The 21,710-nt window shown below is 33.8% G+C and overlaps 1 protein-coding gene across 1 annotated transcript in view; it reads right to left on the bottom strand.

Moving 5' to 3' along the window:
• CNTN5 (contactin 5) overlaps positions 1 to 21,710 on the bottom strand; it is a 566,822-nt gene that overhangs the window by 309,838 nt on the left and 235,274 nt on the right. The window contains exon 8 of the mRNA XM_074214040.1: positions 21,210 to 21,360. Coding sequence (XP_074070141.1) covers positions 21,210 to 21,360 — 151 coding nt within the window. The remainder of the gene's footprint in view (positions 1 to 21,209; positions 21,361 to 21,710) is intronic.

Below are 21,710 nucleotides of genomic sequence, written 5' to 3'. Positions count from 1 at the left end.
CTTAAGCTACTTCTATCCTCCCTACTTCAGCACTGACTCATGTACACATCACTAATTCAGTCCACTTGCAACCATTGAGTAGAAAGTTGCAGATGATAGAAATGTGCAAAGCAAGTCATCAAGTCAATAAGCATTTGATTTATGGTTTGTGGATGAATTGCCAGTATTTCAGTTCAACCAATTCAATGTTTTTTTGTTGTTCAGTTATTTTAGTTGCATCTGGACCCTTTGTGACTCTATCTGTAATTTTCTTGGCAAAGATATTCAATAGTTTGCCATTTCCTTCTTTAGATCATTTTACATGTAAAGCAACTGAGGCAGTGTTAAGTGACTTGTTCAGGCTCAGACAACAAAAATGCCTTAGGTCAGAGTTGAAATCAGGAAAATTCATCTTCCTGACTCCAGGACTGATAGTCTAACCACTGTGTCAACCTAGCTGTCTTCAATTAAATATTATTAATTTTTTAACTATAATACTTCTATTATTTTATGAAATTTCACATAAGGCCCACAGCATGAATGTGAATTGAATCTGAACAATTCAAAACTAAGGAAAGAATAATTAATTAATCATTAAAAGAAAAGATCACAAACTAGAGTTAGAAAGGATCTTAGAAGACATCTAATCCGAGCCCCTCATTTTACATGAGTCCTAGAAAATTTAAGTGAATTGCTCAAAGTCACACTGGTAACAAGGGGGTAGGACTGCAATTTGAACCAGTTTGATTCTGAATCTTTTAGAGGGGGGAAAAGCTAGGCAAAAAGTCACCAATCAGACTTTTAGTTAGGAGACCTGAGTTCAAGTTCCTGATTGACCACTTATTAGCTGTATGATCTTTAGTCACTTGGTCTTTCCCATATTTATAAAATGATACCACCCCAAGCATGATAGTTATAAAGATAGTGTTATGCAATGCCTAAATTCTTTGCTAAGGTCTATGTAGTATGAAGATAATGCTAGGTTCTTTAAGACCATAATAGTGGAGATAAGAGCTCTAATGAATCTTGCCAAGTTAGACTGATTTTGCTTAAATGAGAGATCATATTGATATCTTATACCTAGCCTTTCTAACTTTAGAAGAGGGTCAAGACCAGCACTGGCCACTAAGAGTTTTTTTGGTTAGTTGTTTTGTTTTTTTGGTAATAGCAACTGGTTAGACATGAAGTAGATGGTAGCATGAATTATTTTACATTCCATTATTGAGGAAAAGGAAGTGTTATGATGGAAGATCTTTAAGATTTTTTTAAAGATGATCTTGAAGATTGTTTTTTCCAAATAATCAAGGTTATTTTTATTACTGGGATCTAATTTATAATTGGCACTCAAATCCCCATTAAGAGCTGCCATGGGTAAATTGGATCATGATTTATGCAAAAACTGAAAAGAAGTGACTATGTGACTCTCAGAGGAAGAAAAAATATCTCAGTTGTAAAATACCTTTTTTTTTCCTAAATGTCTTCTGAATTTTCTCTCTCTAGTATTTTATGTTCATTAAAGAGTCACTGGGGGAGGTACGGGGATCAGTCAGTGGCATGTACTTAGCTGCTTGAATTCCCAAGTATTTTAGATGTAGTTTGTATAAAGGACAAATTAAGCTGAAAGTTGTAGTCTGGGGGCCTTCGAAAAAGAAAAGCCTTTAAGCAACTAATGACTTGTTCAAGTTGTGCCTTTGTGGAAAACGTACCAGGGAACTTGGGTAGCAATTTATAGTAACTGTGGTAAATGAACCATAATTAGCAGTAGAATTTATGAACTGTTTGCTAAACTGATAATTAGCTAGAGATGCTAAGGCACAAACTGGAGGTGTTCATAGCACAACAGAGCAAGACTTCTGTGATTAGCTATAACTTAAAGCCATTGAATTTAAGCTGTCTTGTCCGCTCTTGGGAGTTTATCACATCTGAAAAATGGAACAATGAGAAGGCAGGAATGGAGAGAGAGAGAGAGAGAGAGAGAGAGAGAGAGAGAGAGAGAGAGAGAGTCAGACAGAGACCTTCACAGATTCCTAAAAAATCTTTCAGGAAGAATTTTTGCAATTTCTATGAGGCTATAGTAAACTTTGGGAAGTAAATCCAGCAAATCATGATGGATTTTGGAAAAAACCTAGAAAGACTTGCACGAACTGATGTTGAGTGAAGTGAGAACCAGGAGAACATTGTACAGATTAACAGTAACATTGTGAGATGATCAACTATGATGGACATATCTCCTTTCATATATTTAGTGATCGAGAACAAACCTGAGAACTTTTTATGAAAAATGTCATCCACATTCAGGGGAAAAAACTAAGGAGTCTGACTTCAGAACAAAGCATACTATGTTCACTTTTTAATATGTCTTATATGTTGTTTCTTTTTTCTTTCTCTCTCATGATCTTTTTCCCACCTTGATTCTAATCTTCTTTCACAATATGACTAATATGGAAATATGTTAATAATTGTATATGTACAACCCTATATCAGATTGTTCACTGACTTGGGAAGGGGGAAGGAAAAGGAAGATGGTAGAAAAATATGGAACTCAAAAGCTTACCAAAGGGAGAATGTTGAAAACTATCTTTGCATGTCACTGAGGAAAAAAATAAAGAAAGGACTACCCATAGTATCAACACTGTATATAACAATTATTTTTTTCCTCTGTTTGATTTTGTATGTGATATGACCTTTGAATATCTTTTTAATACATGTACTTCCTAAACCACATAGTATAAAATATATAGTATATATTAAGTCTGTTGTAAACTAGAAGATACTACAGAAATATTTTATGATTAAGCTTAGGTAGAATATCAACATTTATTTAAAGATGGGATATGAATTCAAATTCCAATTTGTAATTAAATTCAAACTGAAGATGGGACAATGTAGCTGGAGATGTGAGGTTTTTTTTTTAACCATAATGCTATTAAAAGTCCAATGACCTATACCTACAATATTTTAATAGAGGGTTGTATTTTCAAAAACTCTAATATCATAAAAAGAAAGCTAAAATTAGTTTTGAGGTGATTATCTGGGAAGGTAACATTTTCTTGGTTTATAATTTGATTTAATAATTTTTCTTTTTGTTGGCACTGAGATTAGATTCAAAAATATTTTTGTTATCTGTAAATTCTTTTTATTTATTTATTTATTTTTATTTATTTGTTTTTAGGTTTTTGCAAGGCAAATGGGGTTAAGTGGCTTTCCCAAGGCCACACAGCTAGGTAATTATTAAGTGTCTGAGACTGGACTTTAACACAGGTACTCCTGACTCCAAGGCTGGTGCTTTATCCACTGCGCCACCTAGCTGCCCCTTCTGTAAATTCTTTTAAATAGATCTGAGATTCTATGTTTGATGATCTTTGGCAACCTAGTTATTTAATTTCTCTCAACTCTTTCATTCAGGGATCTTTGGGACTTAAAATACAGCAACAACAACACAGGTATCTTGATGGGTCAATTATCCTTCTAATACAGAGCAACTCATCAATTCTTTTTTCCTTTTAGGTTTTTTTTTTTTTGCAAGGCAAATGGGGTTAAGTGGCTTGCCCAAGGCCATACAGCTAGGTAATTATTAAGTGACTGAGGCTGGATTTGAACTCAGGTACTCCTGACTCCAAGGCTGGTGCACTATCCACTGAACCACCTAGCCACCCCAACTCATCAATTCTTAATGTTGCATTTTGATAACTTAACTTGTTAGAACCAGAGAATCTCAGACTCCTAAGGTAGCCTGGAATTCATTACAGTTAGGATCCAACCCAGTGGAAGATTACCCCAACCCATTCCTGACTTCTACCCTCCATTGACAGGGAGCTCACTGCCATGCAAGTCAAACCTTTTGCCTGTTAGAACATTTCAAATATATTCTTTACCCTCATTAATAACTTCAGTGCTTTATTCCATTCCCATTTCTTCCAGTCTATCAATTCTCTTCTGAGGTCACCAGAATCCAGATTCCAGATCTGGATCAATTATTTTAGTGATGCACTTCCTTCTCAACTTCCCCCTTCTAAAAATTAAGCTAAATTTTATCTACACTTTCCCCTTCTCCTACTGTTCCTTCTTAGTTTATTTTTTTCAGTTGTGTCTGACCCTCCTTGACCCCCATATGGGACTTTGTTGACAAAGATACTGGAGGGGTTTGCCACTTCTTTATCCAGTTCATTTTACAGAGCAGGAAAGTGAAGTAACTTGCCAAAGTAACTTGCCCAAAGTTACACAGCTAGTTAACTGTCTGAGGCCAGATTTGAACTCAGGAAGATGAGTCTTCCTGATTCCAAGTGAGATATACTATCCACTATGACATCTAGCTATCCTCTTCTCCTGTGCTCCACTGAATTTTTGGAGCAGACTTCACTGCTACTCAGCAATCCTTTCCTTCAACTCTTGTAGTCTCCTTCTAGTGATCTTTTCCTTATCTTCTCCACTCTATGAAAGCAGCTTGATGCTAGCTTAACACCCACATTCCTAAAGCTTTGCCAATCCAGGATGCTGCATAGATAGGTTAAATTCAATGTGTTCAGTAGCAAATTAATTTTAAAAATGACAGAATTTTTGCATTGGAATTGACCTAGAAAGCAACCCAAGGAAACTTCTTCCCTCATGAAAGACTCTTCTGTACCACTTTCTTTGAAAACATCATCTATCTTCTGCTTTCGCATTTTCAGTGATGAAGAATTTACTGTTCCATGAGGCAATCCATCCTATTTTTGGACACTTCTAATCCTTTGAAAGTTCTTCCTTATAAAGAGGTCACACCTACCTCTCTTTAACTTCTAACTGCTATAGTTCAGTTCCCTGGAACTAAAGAAAATAATGTAGGTAACAGAATCTCAAATATTTCAAGAGAGATATCAGCTCTCTTCTATATATTCTGTTCTTTAGAAGAGAAACATCATATCTTGCAAACCATTCTTATTTTTTTAATGGTTTCTAGCATTTTCATTATCTGAGTTAGCCTGATCTATAAATGTTTCAAGTTGTTCCCTTTATAAGTATGGAAAACAAAATTTGAGCATTGAAATGTGAACTGTTCAATTGGAAAAAAAATGGTCCTACTATCTTTCTTGTAGAATTATATTTATAGGAATAAATCTAAATCTGAGTTACCTTGGGGTAAAATTATATAACTGATGCCACATTAAACTTTCAGTCAACCAATATCCCTGCTAGTAAATGAAGTCTCTTCTATTCTATGCTGGTATTATTGATTTACAGATATCTGATAAGGTGTGGCATTATGGTGATTGGTCACTTCAATAAGGGCAGCTAGAAAGCACAGTGGATAGGCCTTAGCTTTAGGAGGACAGGAGTTGGAATTCAGTCTCAGACACTTAACTCTGTGTGACCTTAGGCAAGTCACTTCACCCTGATTGCCTCACATCCAGGGCCATCTCCAGTCATCTTGATTTTTATCTGGCCTCTGGAACCAGATGGCTCAGTATGAGAAAGTGAGTCTTGTAGTTTAGCACAGCATCCCTCTTAATCCAAATTATTTGCTTGTTATGGTAACACCTCCCTGAGGTCATGGACTTCTTCAATAATGAAGGACAAACATCATCATTTCAGTAACTAACACAAAAAATAAATACTCCAAGTCAAACAGTGCTTTATCAGTTTTCAGTGTTTTTCTCCCAATAACTGTGAACCCAGACATGAGTTTTACTATGACTTGCCTTTCATAAGTCCTTGTTAATTAAAGAGAAATCATTGTGACATAGTTGAAAAAAACAATGGCTTTGAAGTCGATAGGTTCAGCTCCCACTTCTGTCTCTTAATTTTTATCTGAACATTGCACAAATGACTTCAGTTTCCTCAATATGTTTCCTGACCTGTAAAATAAAAGGGCTAGACTAGGTAAACTCTAAGGTCTCTAAGTTTGTGTCCTATAACATTTTAGTGATCACTATTTTTCTAACCTTCTCTCCTTTCATATAACACAGTGATCACTATTTTTCTGTTTATTATATATACATATATCCATAATATTATACTATACATTATATAATATATAAAATTACATCTTTGAGCAAGAATTCTTAAGCTTTTTAGATATCATGGACCCCTTTGACAATGTGGTGAAGCCTGTGACACCTCAGAATAATGATTTAAAATGCATAAAATCAAACTCATTGACATAAGGAAATTAATTGTATTGAAATACAGTTATCAGAATGTATATACATATTTATGTATGTACAAATAAGTATATTTGTATTAAGAACTGCTGTTCTAAATATTGGCCTGTATTTGATATCAAGTTCATGGATCTATTGCTTTCTAAAATATTTTCCCTTAAAACATTTTCCCCCCTCAGAAATCATGTTATTTGCCAGTCTCCAATTTTCTAGTACTTATCCATTCTCTACAATTCCTGAAAAATTCTTGACAACAAACACTTCAGAGAAATTCTGAACAGATTTTCAAGGTTGGAAATTACTTTGGGATGATCTGGTCTACTCATTTTATGCCTGAGAAAGTTAAGATTCCGAAAGCAACTGGTCCCAGACATGCAACAGAGTGGAAGAACCAAAATTCATGTTCAGGACCTTCTGATTTCATAATACCACATTCCTTTTCTTTATATATGTGGAATTTCTCTCATATTTCTCATATTAGAATGTCATTTCTCTCCACTGTTTATATGTGATAGAATGAAATAGACTAATTTCTTAAAAGCTTGTACCAATATTTCTTTTCCATGTACCTGACACATATTTAATATATTTTGTATATAGTATAATTTTTATGAATGAAACAACATACTTTTAGTTTTGTGATATGCAGGTAAGCTTATGACATTATGGGTTCAACATGTAAAAAGCAATCACTCAGCAGTAGATTTTTACTTTGTAGTTTCCCTCTCTGTTAATCTAATAACTCAGATTAACAATGAATATTTTACAGGAGAATCATTTTTTTTTTGCTTAAAAGCCATCTCTCAAGGAAAATCTGACAATACTTATGTTGGTATTGGTTTACCTTCTTGATAAATATTTATAGTAGAACAAGAAGCATTGTAAAGTGACCATATTAAGTATAAAAACTGACTAATGATGTAACTAATGATTATCATCTTCATTCTTCTGCATGTAGTGAAGATATGTGCAATACACACACACCCACACACCAAAAAAAACCTACTTCCAGAACCTTGAAAAAGGAAACACCCCAATGACTAAAACAATGATTATCTGTCATCATTTTCCTGGCCACATTATACAGCCCAGATAAATGTTTTAAAAACAATCAATCAATCAATCAGAAAACATTTATTGAACACAACTAATTTTCAGGATAAGCTGAAGCAGTTGCCAGGTCCCTAGATCAACTGTTATTAATCCTCTCTAGGAGACCAAAGAAAATATTCCAAAAATATACTTGACTAATATGTACAACCATTATCTACTTTTGAGTTATCCATTAATAAGACTTGATCTCATTGAAGAAGGATCTTTTTTTTGCAAGTAACTCAGGCTTGGCAAGATTCCTTTACTAGGAACTCAGGAGGGTTGCTTGAATTTTTTTTTATTTTTTAATAATTCTTCTGTGTTTTATGTAATTAAAATACATGTAATATTTTTATAGCAACACTTTTTTGTGTGTAATAGCCAAGAACTTAAAGCAAAGTTGTCATCCATTAATTGGAGGTATGGGGTAGCTAAATAATTTGTGGCCTACAGATATGATGTACTATGATTGTACCCTGAGAAACAATGAATTTAAAGAACCCAAAGAAGTATGTAAAAATTTACACAAACAGGAAGATATAAGCAGAGGTAGGGAAAAATATATAAAGTAATAACAACAATGTAAACAGAAAGTCCCCTTTTCTCCCCAAACTATAAAAAACACTGTAAATTATACAATGATAATGAGCAAGCTATATATGTTTTATATATATATATTATACATATTATATATAATATATGTATTTATACATACACATATAAATTATAATGGTTGTCCTTCATTTCTGAAGAAAACCACATCAAGGAGGTAATGCCATGACAAGCACATGAATTGAATTTGAGTGAGAGGGTCTGTCCTAAGTCACCAGTCTCGCTTTCTCCTCCAGAGAAATCTGGGTCCAGTGATCAGATATGAATCAGAATGACTGGAGATGGCCCTGGATGGGCACAATTAGGGCTAATTGACTTTCCCAAGGTCACACAGTAAGAGTCAAGTGTCTGAAGATGGATTCAAACTCCTGTCTTGATTCCAAGGCTGGTGCTCTATCTTAGCTGCCCCATGGATAAATTATAAAGAACAAGAAAAGAATAAAGAAAAATGAACTTATTTTTCTTCATCACTGATGAGTGTTTGTGTGTATGTGCATGTGTGTTGAGGGGAAAATCCATGGAAGTAAAATATTGTACACACTGCAAGTCATGGTTAAGGTATTGTTGGCTTTGCTGAATTGCTTTTCTGTTTTCATTTTTAATAATACACAAAGCCCCAAAAGTCTTAGTAATTTTAAGCTTCAGTAACTTAAAACTGGGAAGTTAGGTTGCACAATGAATATTTTGCTAGGCCTAGAATCAGGAAGACTCAGCTTCTCAAGTTCACATCTGGTCTCAGACCGTTTCTAAACTGCATGACCCTGGAAGAGTCACTCTGTTTGCCTAGTTCCCTAATTTGTAAATAGCTGAAAAAGGAAATGACAAACCACTCCAGCATCTCTCTAAGAAAACCCCAGTGGGATCATGAAGAGTCAGACAAGACTGAAAAACAACTGAACAAACTTAAAACTACAACTAGACTTTTGGATCTACCTGTACTTGTTTCAAACAATGACTTCCTAAGTAAAGGAGAAGGAAAGGATTACTTTAGGCAATAAAGACAATGTAAAAAATAAACGAAAAAAATTAGGATAAAAAAATGAAATGCATTAAGTGAATCAAGATTATTTCTTAAAACATTCTTTAAAGTTTAAAATCCTCTGAACTGTTCTAGGAACTTTCTTCAGTTCATGAGATCCACTGATTCAATAAAATCATCATTTGCATAAAAGGTTTGCACATTGGAGATTCATTAACTCTTGGAAAAATAGCCTGGAAAATCTCAGAACCACATCTTTGATGATTTCGATCTGACACAGTGTCCTTCACCATTTTTACTTTATTTTCATTTCAACACAATGTTGCAAAATAGCTTTCATCCCTGGATACTTTGAAGAATGTAGTTTCACTGACATTAATTCTCAGTTAAATACTGTATATCCTATCCCATTCACACTTTCTCATGGCATTTATTGGTATCTTTCCATCAATTTTTAATAAGGAGTGCACTTAATTTTCCTCTACATTTCCTGACATTTTGTGGGTGCCAGTGGAATACATATCCTATTTATCTGTTATCCCATTTCTCTCATCATGTAAATGTAAAAACTTTCTCTTTAGGTTCTATAGAGTTTGATAATTTTTATTGTATTTGTCTAGTCCTTTAGTTTTGTCTAACTCTTTGTGACATATTTGGGGTATTCTTGGCTAAGATACTAAAATAATTTGTCATCTTCTCCTCTACTTTATTTTACAGATGAAGAAACCAAGACTAACAGTATTAAGTGACTTGTCCAGGGTCATGAAGGTAGTAAGGGTCTGAGACTAGATTTGATCTCAGGAAAAATGAGTCTTACTGACTCCAAGTTGGGCACTCTATCTACTATACCTCTTACCTGTCCACAAAATCTTTTATACCTGTACTCAATTATAAAACTAATGTCACAGTAAATGGACTTCAGATAGAATGATGAAACTTTATTATAGTGTAATGAGTAGGTATAAAGGGCTTTGTATACATAGATACATACATATTTGCATACAATTAAATACAAGGTAGTTTGGGAGGGAGGACACTAGAAGGGGGGATTAAGAAAGTTCTCAAGTAGGAGATGGTTCTTTTTTGGAGAAGGATTGAAAGACCCCATGAGATGGAGGGAAGGAGGGGACACAATTCAGGTCTAGGAAAAATCCAATACAAAGACACATAGACACAAAGGCAAGAGACAGAATGCCATAGGAGAAGAAGGAAGGGCAATTTGGCTGAAGAACAGAGTACAGTAGGCAGAGGAATGAATTATGACTTCTGACAAGTGGGTTGGGGTCAGGTTTATTCTTGAAGGAATAGGAAAACACTGGAGTTGACTGAATCTGGGAGTGATGAATCGATTTGTGTGCAAGAAAAATTAGCAGGTATATAGAGAATGAACTTGAGTGGTGAGAAATAAAAGACAAGAACACCAATTAGGGGACTTTGGCAAGATTTCAAAGGAGTGGTGATGAGGCCCTGGACTGAGTTTGTGACTCTGGGAGTATGGACAAGGGTTTACTTGTAAGAGATGTTTTGAAGATAGAAATGGTATGATTTGGTAAATAATTGGATATGTTGGGTGAGGAAGAATTGAGTCAAATATTATTTTAAAATTATGAAGATGAAAATTAATGAAAGAAAATGGTGTATAACAGAGCTCTGAACATATCCTCAAAACTTCTTGATGTAAATTCATAGACACAGTTAAGCCTTAATACACCCCAGTTAAACACTTGCTATGTCTGGCCTGGAGATGCTCTTGATTCTTCTTTAACCTGTTAACATACTGTTCAAACCCACTATCAAAAGAACATGGTGATAGAAAGGACACAAATTCTACCTCTCTTCATTTTCAAGTCTGCCTAACCTTCGGAAGGTTATAACCTTCAGATATTGTAAGAGGAGAATCAAGGGAGAATCAGTCATCTGGTTCAGGATGCTCATAAATTAAGGGTCACCTGTGCCCATGAGCTATTTTTTCCCATATGCACAGCTATACTTCTTTTCACATAACAAAATAGGCTACATCTTAATAAATGAATATGTAGTTGTCCCTAAAGATCAAACAGATGGCAGAATCAATTCTTCAACTGCCATTCTAGGCTATAAACTCAATTTAATAAAATAAATAAGAAATTCACTAACTTTATTATAGTTTTTTGGGATTTTCCAAAATCATTCTATAAAATTTAAATAGTGCAGTTATTCACTTCACATTTCCTATTCTTTACAGTTTTCTTTGGAACATTCACTTTCTTTTTTTCAAATTCATTAATCTCCTTGGCTCAAATATCTCCCCAGTTCTGACAATCATCAATGCAGTTGCCAAAGTGATTTTCTCAAGCTGAAAATCTGATCATGTAACTTTCCTGCTAAATCAAGCCCAGTGGATCCCAGTTACCGCTAGCATAAAATATAAATTCCTCTCTTTAAAAGCTCTTCACAACCTGTCCCCACCATTTTTCAGAATTCTTTGTACATTGCTTTTTTGATTCAGTCAAATTGACTTTCATGTTCCTTAAACATTGTATATTCCATTTACCAACCCCATCATTTACTAGCTTCCCCAGTTTCTAGCATGATCCTTCAATATCATCCATACTTTTCTTTTTCTTTTTTAGATATTTTGTTGTTTTTCCAATTACATGTCAAGACAATTTTAGCATTCATTTTTACAAGATTTTAAGTTCCAAGTTTTTATTCCTCCCTCTCCTCTCTTTCTAAAATGGCAGGCAATTTGATATAGGTTATACATGTGATAACATATGAAACATATTTCCATATTAGTCATGGAATGTGAAAGAAGAAAGAGATCTAAAGAAAAAACAAAAAAAGAACAAAATAGGTGAAAAAAGTATACTTTGATTTGCATTCAGAATTTATCAATTTATTTTCTTTTGTGTATCCTTTGTACTTGTCTTGAATCATTGTGTTACTGAAGAAGAGATAAATCATTCATATTTGATCATCACACAAATGTTCTTCTGACTCTGCTCATTTCATTTTGCAATGATTCCTCAAGTTTCTCTATGTTTTTCTGAGATCTGTCTGTTCATCATTTCTTATGGAACAATAATATCCTATTACATTGACATAACTACTTCCCAGTTGATTGGAATCTCCTCAGTTTCTAATACTTTGCAACATAAAAAAAAATTTACCCTTTTTATGATCTCTTTGGGATAAAGACTTAGAGGTAATATTGTAGAATAAAAGGGTAAGTACAGTTTGGTATCCTTTACATATATTTCAAATTGCTCTCTAGAATGATTGAATCAGTTCACAGCTCCACCAGAATGACTGAATCAGATCTAAACTCCATGAGTGTCCTAATTTGCTGCTAAGGATGCTTCCTGTCCTAGATTATGTTCCTCTTTTACCAAGTGAGGCAGACCTTTCTTGCTGATCTTAAAAGTTTTTAAGGCTAAAAGATTTTCATCCCTTCTTTTTTCTGGTTTTACTAATACAGAATTTGTTTTGGGGGTGATATCTTATGGCTATTGGAGTTGAATATGGAAGAGTTAGAATGGTTTGCTGTCTCCTGGAAAATTTTTAATTACCTGAATTTAATTAGTTTGCTATTTATTTGTATTTATTCTCTCTATATTTAATTCTGTATGTACTTCTCTAATAGTTAGTATAATGGCTATCTTTATATAGAATTTTCAGGTTAGCAAATATGCAATTTATCCTCATAACAACCCTTGGAGGTAAGTATTGTTACTACCATTTTATATATTAGAAAACTAAGGCAGAAAGAGATCAAGTGACTTGCCCAGGGCTAATCACTTTGCAATCAAGCTGCCTATCCATTTAATTGTTTAGTGACCCAGAATATAAGCCTCTTCAGACAAGAAGTCTGTGAATGTCATCCTGCAAACTGACCCTTCCACAAGGACACTGCTATTGAACATTGAGTTCGACAAAGAACAAAACTGGAGAAAAGTGAGATCAATTTCCTTTTGGAATTTGCAAATCTCCTTGAATGGTCTCAAATTTCTCTCTGAAACAAAAGACCTCCTTTTTAATATCATTATACAATCAGTTTCATGGACTGTAAGTAAAAGAACATTACTTATTCTGAAGAATTAAAAATTAATATCACCCAAGGCCATTGGAAGAAAATAGAAGGTATAAAATGTGCTATAAATAGGAAATAAGGAAATCTGAGGAAGAATTGGAACAAAAGATGATATCAAATAAATGTATAATTAAAAGAAATTAGATGAGCTGGCTGATATTAGGAAGAGAAAATTGATAGTATCTCATGTACTGTATTGGTATCTTCACAATATGATGAGAAATTGAGATATATCAAAACACAATGAATGAACCCTCTCCCCTCAGTCTTGGGGAAATCTTATAGGAGACTTGGACTGAAGTCATGCAACATTGTCCTTAAAACAATATTGCTGTCACTGTATGCAATTTTTCTTGGTTCTACTCATTTTGCTTTTTATTATTTCATGCAAACTTATCTATGTTTTTCTAAGATGATTGAGTTCAAGCACTGGCAGACAGATCATACAACCTGCACTTTTGGGGGAAATACTCACTTCAATAGGACAGAAAAGACTATTTGATCTTTGACTCTCAAAGGGTATCAGAGAAGCTACCATTACAACTTCTACTCTTTGTAATTAAAAGTGTTTAATGCTTTGTCTTTAAAGTATAAATGAATCATTTCTTCTGGGTTGGGAATTTGAATTATTTTCATCTCTGGATAAAAGTGTATTTTTAATTTGGTATTAGTGATATCTCTACTGTGTTTCCTAGAATCTTTCTTCTAGAGCTAGAAAACTTCTGTATAGTTCTCTTGATTGGTATAGGTAATTATTCATTTTCTGTTATTTTCTTTCCAGTATAACCTCTTTTTTTGCTGCATATTCATACTGTCCAATTCATCACGACATACTTTTCAGGGCTTTCTTAACAATGATACTGGAGTGGCTTGCCATTTCCTTCTCCAACTCATTTTATTTTATTTTAATTCATTTGTACATGCATATTTCCAAGTTACAAAGTTTCCTTCCCACTCCCTCCCCTCAGTTGGGAACAGTCAGGTTAGAATTTTACATACATATTTTGTTAAACATGTTTACAAATTAGTAAAATTTGGCATGAGGAATTAGGATTAAGGGAAAGAGATACATAAGAGATAGTTTTTATAAAGTGTACATCAGATACAGTAGGGGTATTTTTTTTTCTGTGTGTTTTGTTTTGTTTTTCTTCCTCTGGTTTCCCGATCATATTACAGATGAGGAAACTGAGGCAAACAGGGTTAAGTGACTTGCCAGAATCAAACAGTTAATTACTAAGGTTGGATTTGAACTTAGTCTTCCCAACCCAGGTCTAACAATCTATCCACTGTGCCACCTAATTACACCTTATAGAAGATCAATGCCTTCTAATTTTTCTCCATCACTTTTCAAGGCTCATGAGCTCCTGGAAAAAAGAATGAAAGAACTAGGTCTGCTGTCTTCATAATCTTTGGGAGCAACTGTACCTTTATCTGGTATCAATGAATATTTTTTTTATTTGCCTGAATTTTTTTCAAAACTGACTTAAAGAATAATACTGATGAGACCCAAAGAGCAGTGATGACTTGACAAATATCATCCTGGAGGGGACTTTCTAGTGGAGTGCTCTAAGGAATCTTTCACTGACATGTATTTGCTTCAATAATTATACCATATTCAATTGTTTGAATGAAGATATTGAGAGCATGTATATCCATTGTAGGTGATTCTAGTCTAGAACAGAATTGAGCTTGGAAAAGGATTCAACAGAATAGGATGGTTGGAGTAAATATATTTCTGCTGTACTGAAAGACTGATTAAGATTTTAATAAGCAGAAAGAGCAAGAAGAGCATTCTAGACCCTTTGGAACTTCTATTCCTCCCATCTATGGGATGCCATTCTTTCTCTCTTTGCCTTTTAAGATCCTACCCCCAATCTTCAAGAGTACAAATACTACCTATTAAAGGAACTGTGATTTCCTTCCATTGGAAGTAGTCTCACAAGTTATCTAGACCACCACTGCTCTTCAAAATGTTTTGATTGTATATTTCTATTAACAAATAAATGAATGAATAAGTAAATGATCATGAACTCCCAGTATGTGAATTTTTACTTATGTATAATTTATATAAATGCATCACTGTAATAATAAAGCAATGTGGGATAATGAATAGAGAAGGGGCTTCAGAGTTAGGTGACTGTAAGGATATGGTACCCTCCATAGAAATATGGAAATTTGGGGAAAAGTGGCAGGCTTGGGGAAGAAGATTATAAAATAAAGAAATCTGAATTGTGACAAAACCTATCCTTCACAGCTCATCCTACACACAGATTCCTTACTCAACATAGAAAATAAATAATGGGGAGATACTGATAGGGACCATAGATTCCACCTTTCAGGCATTTAAGAAGTGAACTGTGGGGACAAGGAAAGGTATATTGGGAAAAGGTGGAATTTTTTCAGTGGCTTTAAATAAATGCATACAGGCTTATTACATAGTGATTCTGAGGGAGTGATCTCCATGATCAGAAAGGGAGAGATTGGGTTCTTCCACAGCAGTGGAAGGTGGTGGAACAGGGCTTACTGGGGCATCAGGATAGGAATGATTCTGTCAAAGATAAGCCCCAAGGATAGGGTAAGATGCTTTTGATCTTTCATCCTCTGAATGGCTAAGAATATAGCATTTTGGGGTCATATTGATATCACTGTAGGGTGAGATATGGGGGAAGGTCAAGCATCATTACCTGTTTGAAAACCAAATAACATCGCCACTCTCCTCATTTTACATATGTGAAAACTGAAACCTACAGAGTTAGACTAACTTGTACCAAGTAACACAATTAGTTTAAAAATAGCAAAAAATTAAATTACATACACTGATTCCAAAATTTCTATTCTATATAGTGTCAAGTACTATGCCTTACACATAGCAAGTAATCAGTGCATATTTGTTGAACTAAATTAAATAGTTGAAAAGAGAGGAAGTCAAATTTCACTTTTTTGTTCCTCAGACAACAAAATTTAATTTAAAAGACAGTTCAAAAACAACTTATACTAACAAGTATGAGAAGTTTCAGAAGACACTGAAGAAATACCATTACTTATATTTAGTTATCTCTCTCTCTCCATTATATAGTTTCTAAGCACTGAGGAAATTCAGAGTAGTAGGGTCTATATTGTTTTATGTTCTTAATATTTAAAAGACATTGTCACAAAGGAAACAACAAAACAGCTTGTTCATTAGCAAACACAGCATGTAAGTTGAAACAGAGGGACAGAAACAAGACTTTAATTATAATCATGAATTCCTTTTCTTCTCCAGGAAAGGTAAGATGACGTCTTTTTTCTAGCAACATTGTCCTCTTGGGCTCACATAAAGAATATATTTTTTTCCATATGTAGTGTTAGTCAGTATGAACTTGATCATCAGTGCCTAATAAACCACAACATGAATTCCCAATGAAAGTGTACTGATGGGTACTTCAAGTACAATTTTCTCAGAATGCTAAATGAGTAAGTTGAAAACAATTCTGCTCAAGCCAGTTTTCAACTTTTTCATACTGAAACTCTCCTGGAGAGGAGAGGGACCATTAAGGAATGATGCGCAAGTCTTTGTTTAAATTTGCATCCCCTACAAAGCAAAATTATGTTATAATGCTGCCCCATCATGGGATAATTTCTTGTTGCTGGATTTCTCAGTGACCCCCCTTCGAATTACTGGTCATTATCACACTAATTGATAAAACCCCCAGAAGTGAAAACTGTCGCTTAAACTACATTGGGATTTCAATAAATGCAAATAATCTGAAGCCAGATGTGGAATATAACAACATTCTAATGAACCTCCATCACTGCTCAGTTCCTTACTTGGTACAGTATTCATTTGTAGGATAAAAGAAAACAAAAGAAACTTGCTTTGCCTCCAGTTCCAGTTTTCACATTAAGGGAGATTGTCTTTGTCTACAACAAATACAGGATGCTGAACACGTAATAATGGAGACAATATTTGTGCACTGCTGGAGTGCTTTTGGATGATTTTATTTTAACAATACTTAATGGCCAAGTAATGGAAATAATGAGCTGAAGTGAAAATCCAATATGAGTTTAATGAGCAGAATTCTTTGAGTGAGTGTATAGGAGAGGGGGAAAAAAATCCCTTAAATGGAAAAAAAAAGCTTATGAAACATTTTACTACTTACTGCTCCTTGAGCTTATTATTTGTATCAAGAAATATAGTCACTAGTGTTAAAAGAATATGAAAAGTCATATGGAAGCAGAGGAGACAAGCAAACTTCTTTAAAATACCTTAGTAGGGGTGGCTAGGAGGCACAGTGGCCCTGGAGTCAGGAGTACCTGAGTTCAAATCCTGCCTCAGACACTTAATTACCTAGCTGTGTGGCCTTGGGTAAGCCACTTAACTCCATTGCCTTGCAAAAAAAAAAATAAATAAAATACCCTATTAAAGTTGGCTTCAGCCACATTTCTTAAATCCAGATACATGTGCTTAGATGCCTATAGTTGTGTCCCAGACATACATGTAGAATTAACACTTTCTTCTTTTCTTCTTTGATAATGAGAAAGAAAGAGAAGGCCATGCTAGGAATGTGAGGAATAGGCTTGAGGTAAATGAATGGCAATATATTTAGATACAATCTCTTGTTGCCACAGGCCACTCATACCGCATGCATTATGTAGTTCTTTTTAGTTTTTCAACAATATTAAAAGCAGAAATAAGAAGTAGGTGATGGTGGCACAATATCAAAATAACCAGAAAATTGAGTTTTGAGGGGAAAATGGTGGAAACAATGAAATGATATGATCCTTTTGGTACTTTGTATACAAAACCACTAGTTAACTAGCAAAAAAGGTTTCATTGTGTATCAGATGTTTTGGTATTATATAGATACAACCTAAATAAACTGTCCAAAAGGACATAATATGGCAAATTGCAGATTTAGCATTAAAATTTAAAAGTTTGAGATTTTGTTTGTCATGTTCTTTAATCACTGGATTATACATCTTTCTGCAATTCAAATTTTCATTAGTGCTCTAAGCTAAGTAATTTTGATAATGGTAGCATGTGTTTAATATTTAGATACTTCTTTTGTAATGCATTCCTTCTTCATTGCTCTCCTTTCCTTTTGTCCACATGATAAACTACAATTTGATTTCTGAATCTCTTCTTTCAAATTAACTCAAATTAATTATTTTTGGAAACAGCTCATATAGGCTAGGGTTAATTCCTTTGAAATTGGTTTTCTAGTAGATAAAGGTTGTAAGAATGGTGCACACATTTGAATACAGTAAGAAACAACCTGAACTTTCACTCCAAATGTGAAATGGATGCAAAACAATCTCTTATGAGCCTTGAAAAAGCTAACTATTTCACCTTTACATAATTAGGCTATATTCAATTTTTTCTAGCTAATCAAATAAAAATGAGAGGATTATAGATGTAGAGTTGGGACATTAGAGATCATCTAGGCCAACCCCTTTATTTTATAAATGATAAAAATGGCGCCCTTAGTAGTTAAGGTTATTTACATTGACAGCCAATTTTCTGCCTAAGCATCTGTTCATATATGACTTATAACCTAATCTGAGGTTGAAAATTTCTATAACAGAAAAATCTGAATTTATTGTAGTAATAAGTTGTAGTTTCCTGTAATGAGAGCTTGTAGAGATTTTCAAAATATCTTGACATTTTTTATTATGCAGAAACAAAGATTAGATGACCATTTTTTTCCATTACTTGGAGGGGCTTTGCAGACAGGCTTTAGCATATCAGATCTATGGCCCTTTTAAATGGTAGGATTCTGCTGTAATGGCACAAAATCTAGTTTTAGCTGAGCTAAACATGTTGACTTTCTGAAGTCAGTTCAACACTAATTAGAAAGACATCTCTTTGAAACAGCATTATTTACATTGACTTTTCATAAGTGACAATTATTAATAGAGACCAAATATATTATATCTAACAACACAGTAAAATTTCCTCTTTCATACTTGATTCAATAGTGCTCACAAAATTGTGAATTTGTTGTATTGTCCTGACAGAATGCTATAATTATATTCTCAATTTAATACAAGTCTATTGATTTAGTACAATAATGTATCACTCACAGAGATGAGTTCTTAAGAATCAGTCGACTAAAACAGTCAGATATTCCAAAGGATTCAAGCTCAATTCTTTTTAAAAGCATAAAGAAGATCCCTCCAGAGAACATCTTCCCTAATTCCTGTCCAACCCAGTAAGAAAGAAGCCAAAAACCACCAAACTGTAAACATCAGGTTTAGAATAATATACAAACATACATTAGTGCTATTATTAGAAAAGAAGCTGCAAGATATACCAGATAAAAGACTAGTCTTCAAAACTGGCAAATACTGACAATTTAATACTGGATAATTTATCCTTTCAGTGATCCAGAAAGACCATAAATGACTCTACATTTGCAGTATGTATTTATGTAGGGTGTTTCCTCACAGGGAATTCCAATGATGAAATCTCAGGTCCAGATCTTTTCCTCTCTGCCTCATGCCCCACCCCCAAATTAAAATAAAAATATTTCTACAATTTTGTCTTTAAGTCATAACAAAATCGAAGACTCTGATTATCTAAGTCTACTCTCCCCATTAACTTATGATCTCTGAGGTAGAAGAATAATAAACTTGAATAACCACAAACACATTTTTCCCTCCATGAAAGCTGTGTACTATTTTTTATTTGGGGGGGGTATTTGTTTTCACTTAGGGGTGTGATTTCATCAGCATTGGGGAACTATAATGAGGATTTCCCTTTACCATTTTAGACCAGCACTTTCTCTGCAAGTTACTTGCCCTCATCACAAATTCAACATTTATCAGAAGTAGAAGTTAAACCCAAGACCTCTTTCTTCAAGACCAGATCTCTATTCATAATGTCAAACTGCCTTTCAACATATGAAATTACTACATTTTGAAGCAATATTTAGGAAAGCAGAAAGTCAAAGTCAGTTTAAACCTAAATTGGGTAACCAATTTTAATTCTACTACAAAATCCTTTGATAAACTTATTTAAAGGCAATAATCATTTGAGATATAGGGAGGTATGGGCACTGGCCAGTGATGACCCAGCCCAGTCCTTTGAACATGCTCAATTTGCTCTGTCAAATATCAACACAAGTTCACTGTACCTAGAGTTCAGAATTCTACTACTTCCAGAAGCAATTTCCTATAGAATAATCTAAACATTTTAGATTATCCTATAAAATAAAGGAGGAAGTACAATCTCTGTTCTATATCTATCACACCTTTAAGTAGGATATCACACAAATCTCTATCTTCTATAGATAGAATTAAATCCAACTTTTCTAATTTGACAAAACAACACAGGGGATGTGGTGTTTAACTTCTTGGAATGGTTCTATGCAGGAGCAGTGATTTGATTAAATGCTTGAATCAAGAAGAAGTAACTTTTTAAAAAACTAGAGATTACAAATTATTTTTTGTAGGCTCCATTATTTAGTAGATTATAATTGAATAATTTTAGCAAAACACACACACACACACACACAAACACATACACACATATAATCTAGGTGCTATTTTTATAAAATTTGCTTTTCCTGAAAGCCTAACTTTGAAAAGCTTAAATAACAAATCTACAAACAGTTCCTGAATCATATGCTGGAAGGAAGTATCATGAATATAACTTACTTCTCACTCCCAAATATAAAAATATATTATATAAAATCTAAAGAATCATATATATTTTAATAATATAAAAACAAATGTTAATACAACTATTATAAATGACTTGTTTTCAATAAATAATAGGACATATTACTTGCCTCTAATAAAATTTAAATCAATTCTGCTTAAGGAATGAGTTTACTTCTACAGATGAAGTTTGATCATAATTATGGGAAAAAGTAATTCTATTTCTATAGTATGCAAGCATGAAAATGAACTGCATTTCCAATCTCTTTAAGGCCTTTCTGGTGTAAACTGGAATTTTCATCATCCTATAAATATCACCAAATATGACTCTAGTGAAAGTACAACACATTGTTTTAAAACAATAGATGTCTTGGGCAAGTCACTTAACCCCACTGCCTTGCAAAGAACAAAAAAAAAACAAAACAAAAAACAGTAGGTGTGTACTAATTGTGACAAACCTTCAGTTTGGTCTGGCTGCACCTTTCCCATAAAGATAAAGAAGACAAGTTGGATTGAGAAGTTTTGTTTTTAGTATGGTCAGCATTCAGAAATGTTCTTATTCAAAACAACTTACCTATCCTTTTTCATGCATTCCTAGAAGTATTCTGTCCTATACCTAGGTGTGAGTCACTTGCAATCAATGAAAAAACAAAATTGATGGTACAGTGATTAAATTGTTAAACAGACTTCTGACCTCTTGCTCTCTTTTACTGCTTTGTCTCCCTTCTTCCAGGAAATTCTTGGTTTTGGAGAACCTTGAGGTTTGCACTCTATGAGAACTTCTTGGCCTTTGGTAATTACTATTGTTTTCTTCAACTGGTTTGGTGCAAAGACAGGAGCTGAGGCTATTAAAAAAAAAGAAATTATTCATTTTTGAGAGGAACAGTTAAGGATGAACTTCACAATGAATTTTAACCAATCATTCTTCAGGATTTTGCAATTTTTCTTTGGAACAAAATTATAATACAAATAGAATGAACATTAGCTTAACTTGAGGTTTAAATTGAATGATTGGAGTTTAATTAATTTGTCAATTATCGCCACTTATCCCTTGCAGAAGGTCATATTACTTGCTATATTTGGAAAACTGTTAGATCATTCAGTTAACTCACCAGTGATAAGAAAGTAAAATTACAATCATCAGAAAATGATGTTTCCTATAAAATAACTTGCAAACAAATAGATGTAGGAGCAG

Source organism: Macrotis lagotis, chromosome 1 (genome assembly GCF_037893015.1).
Source record: "Macrotis lagotis isolate mMagLag1 chromosome 1, bilby.v1.9.chrom.fasta, whole genome shotgun sequence".
NCBI classification, from domain to species: Eukaryota; Metazoa; Chordata; class Mammalia; order Peramelemorphia; family Peramelidae; genus Macrotis; species Macrotis lagotis.
The sequence above is the reverse complement of the archived record's forward strand: the minus strand, read 5'-3'. Positions and strand labels throughout refer to the sequence as shown.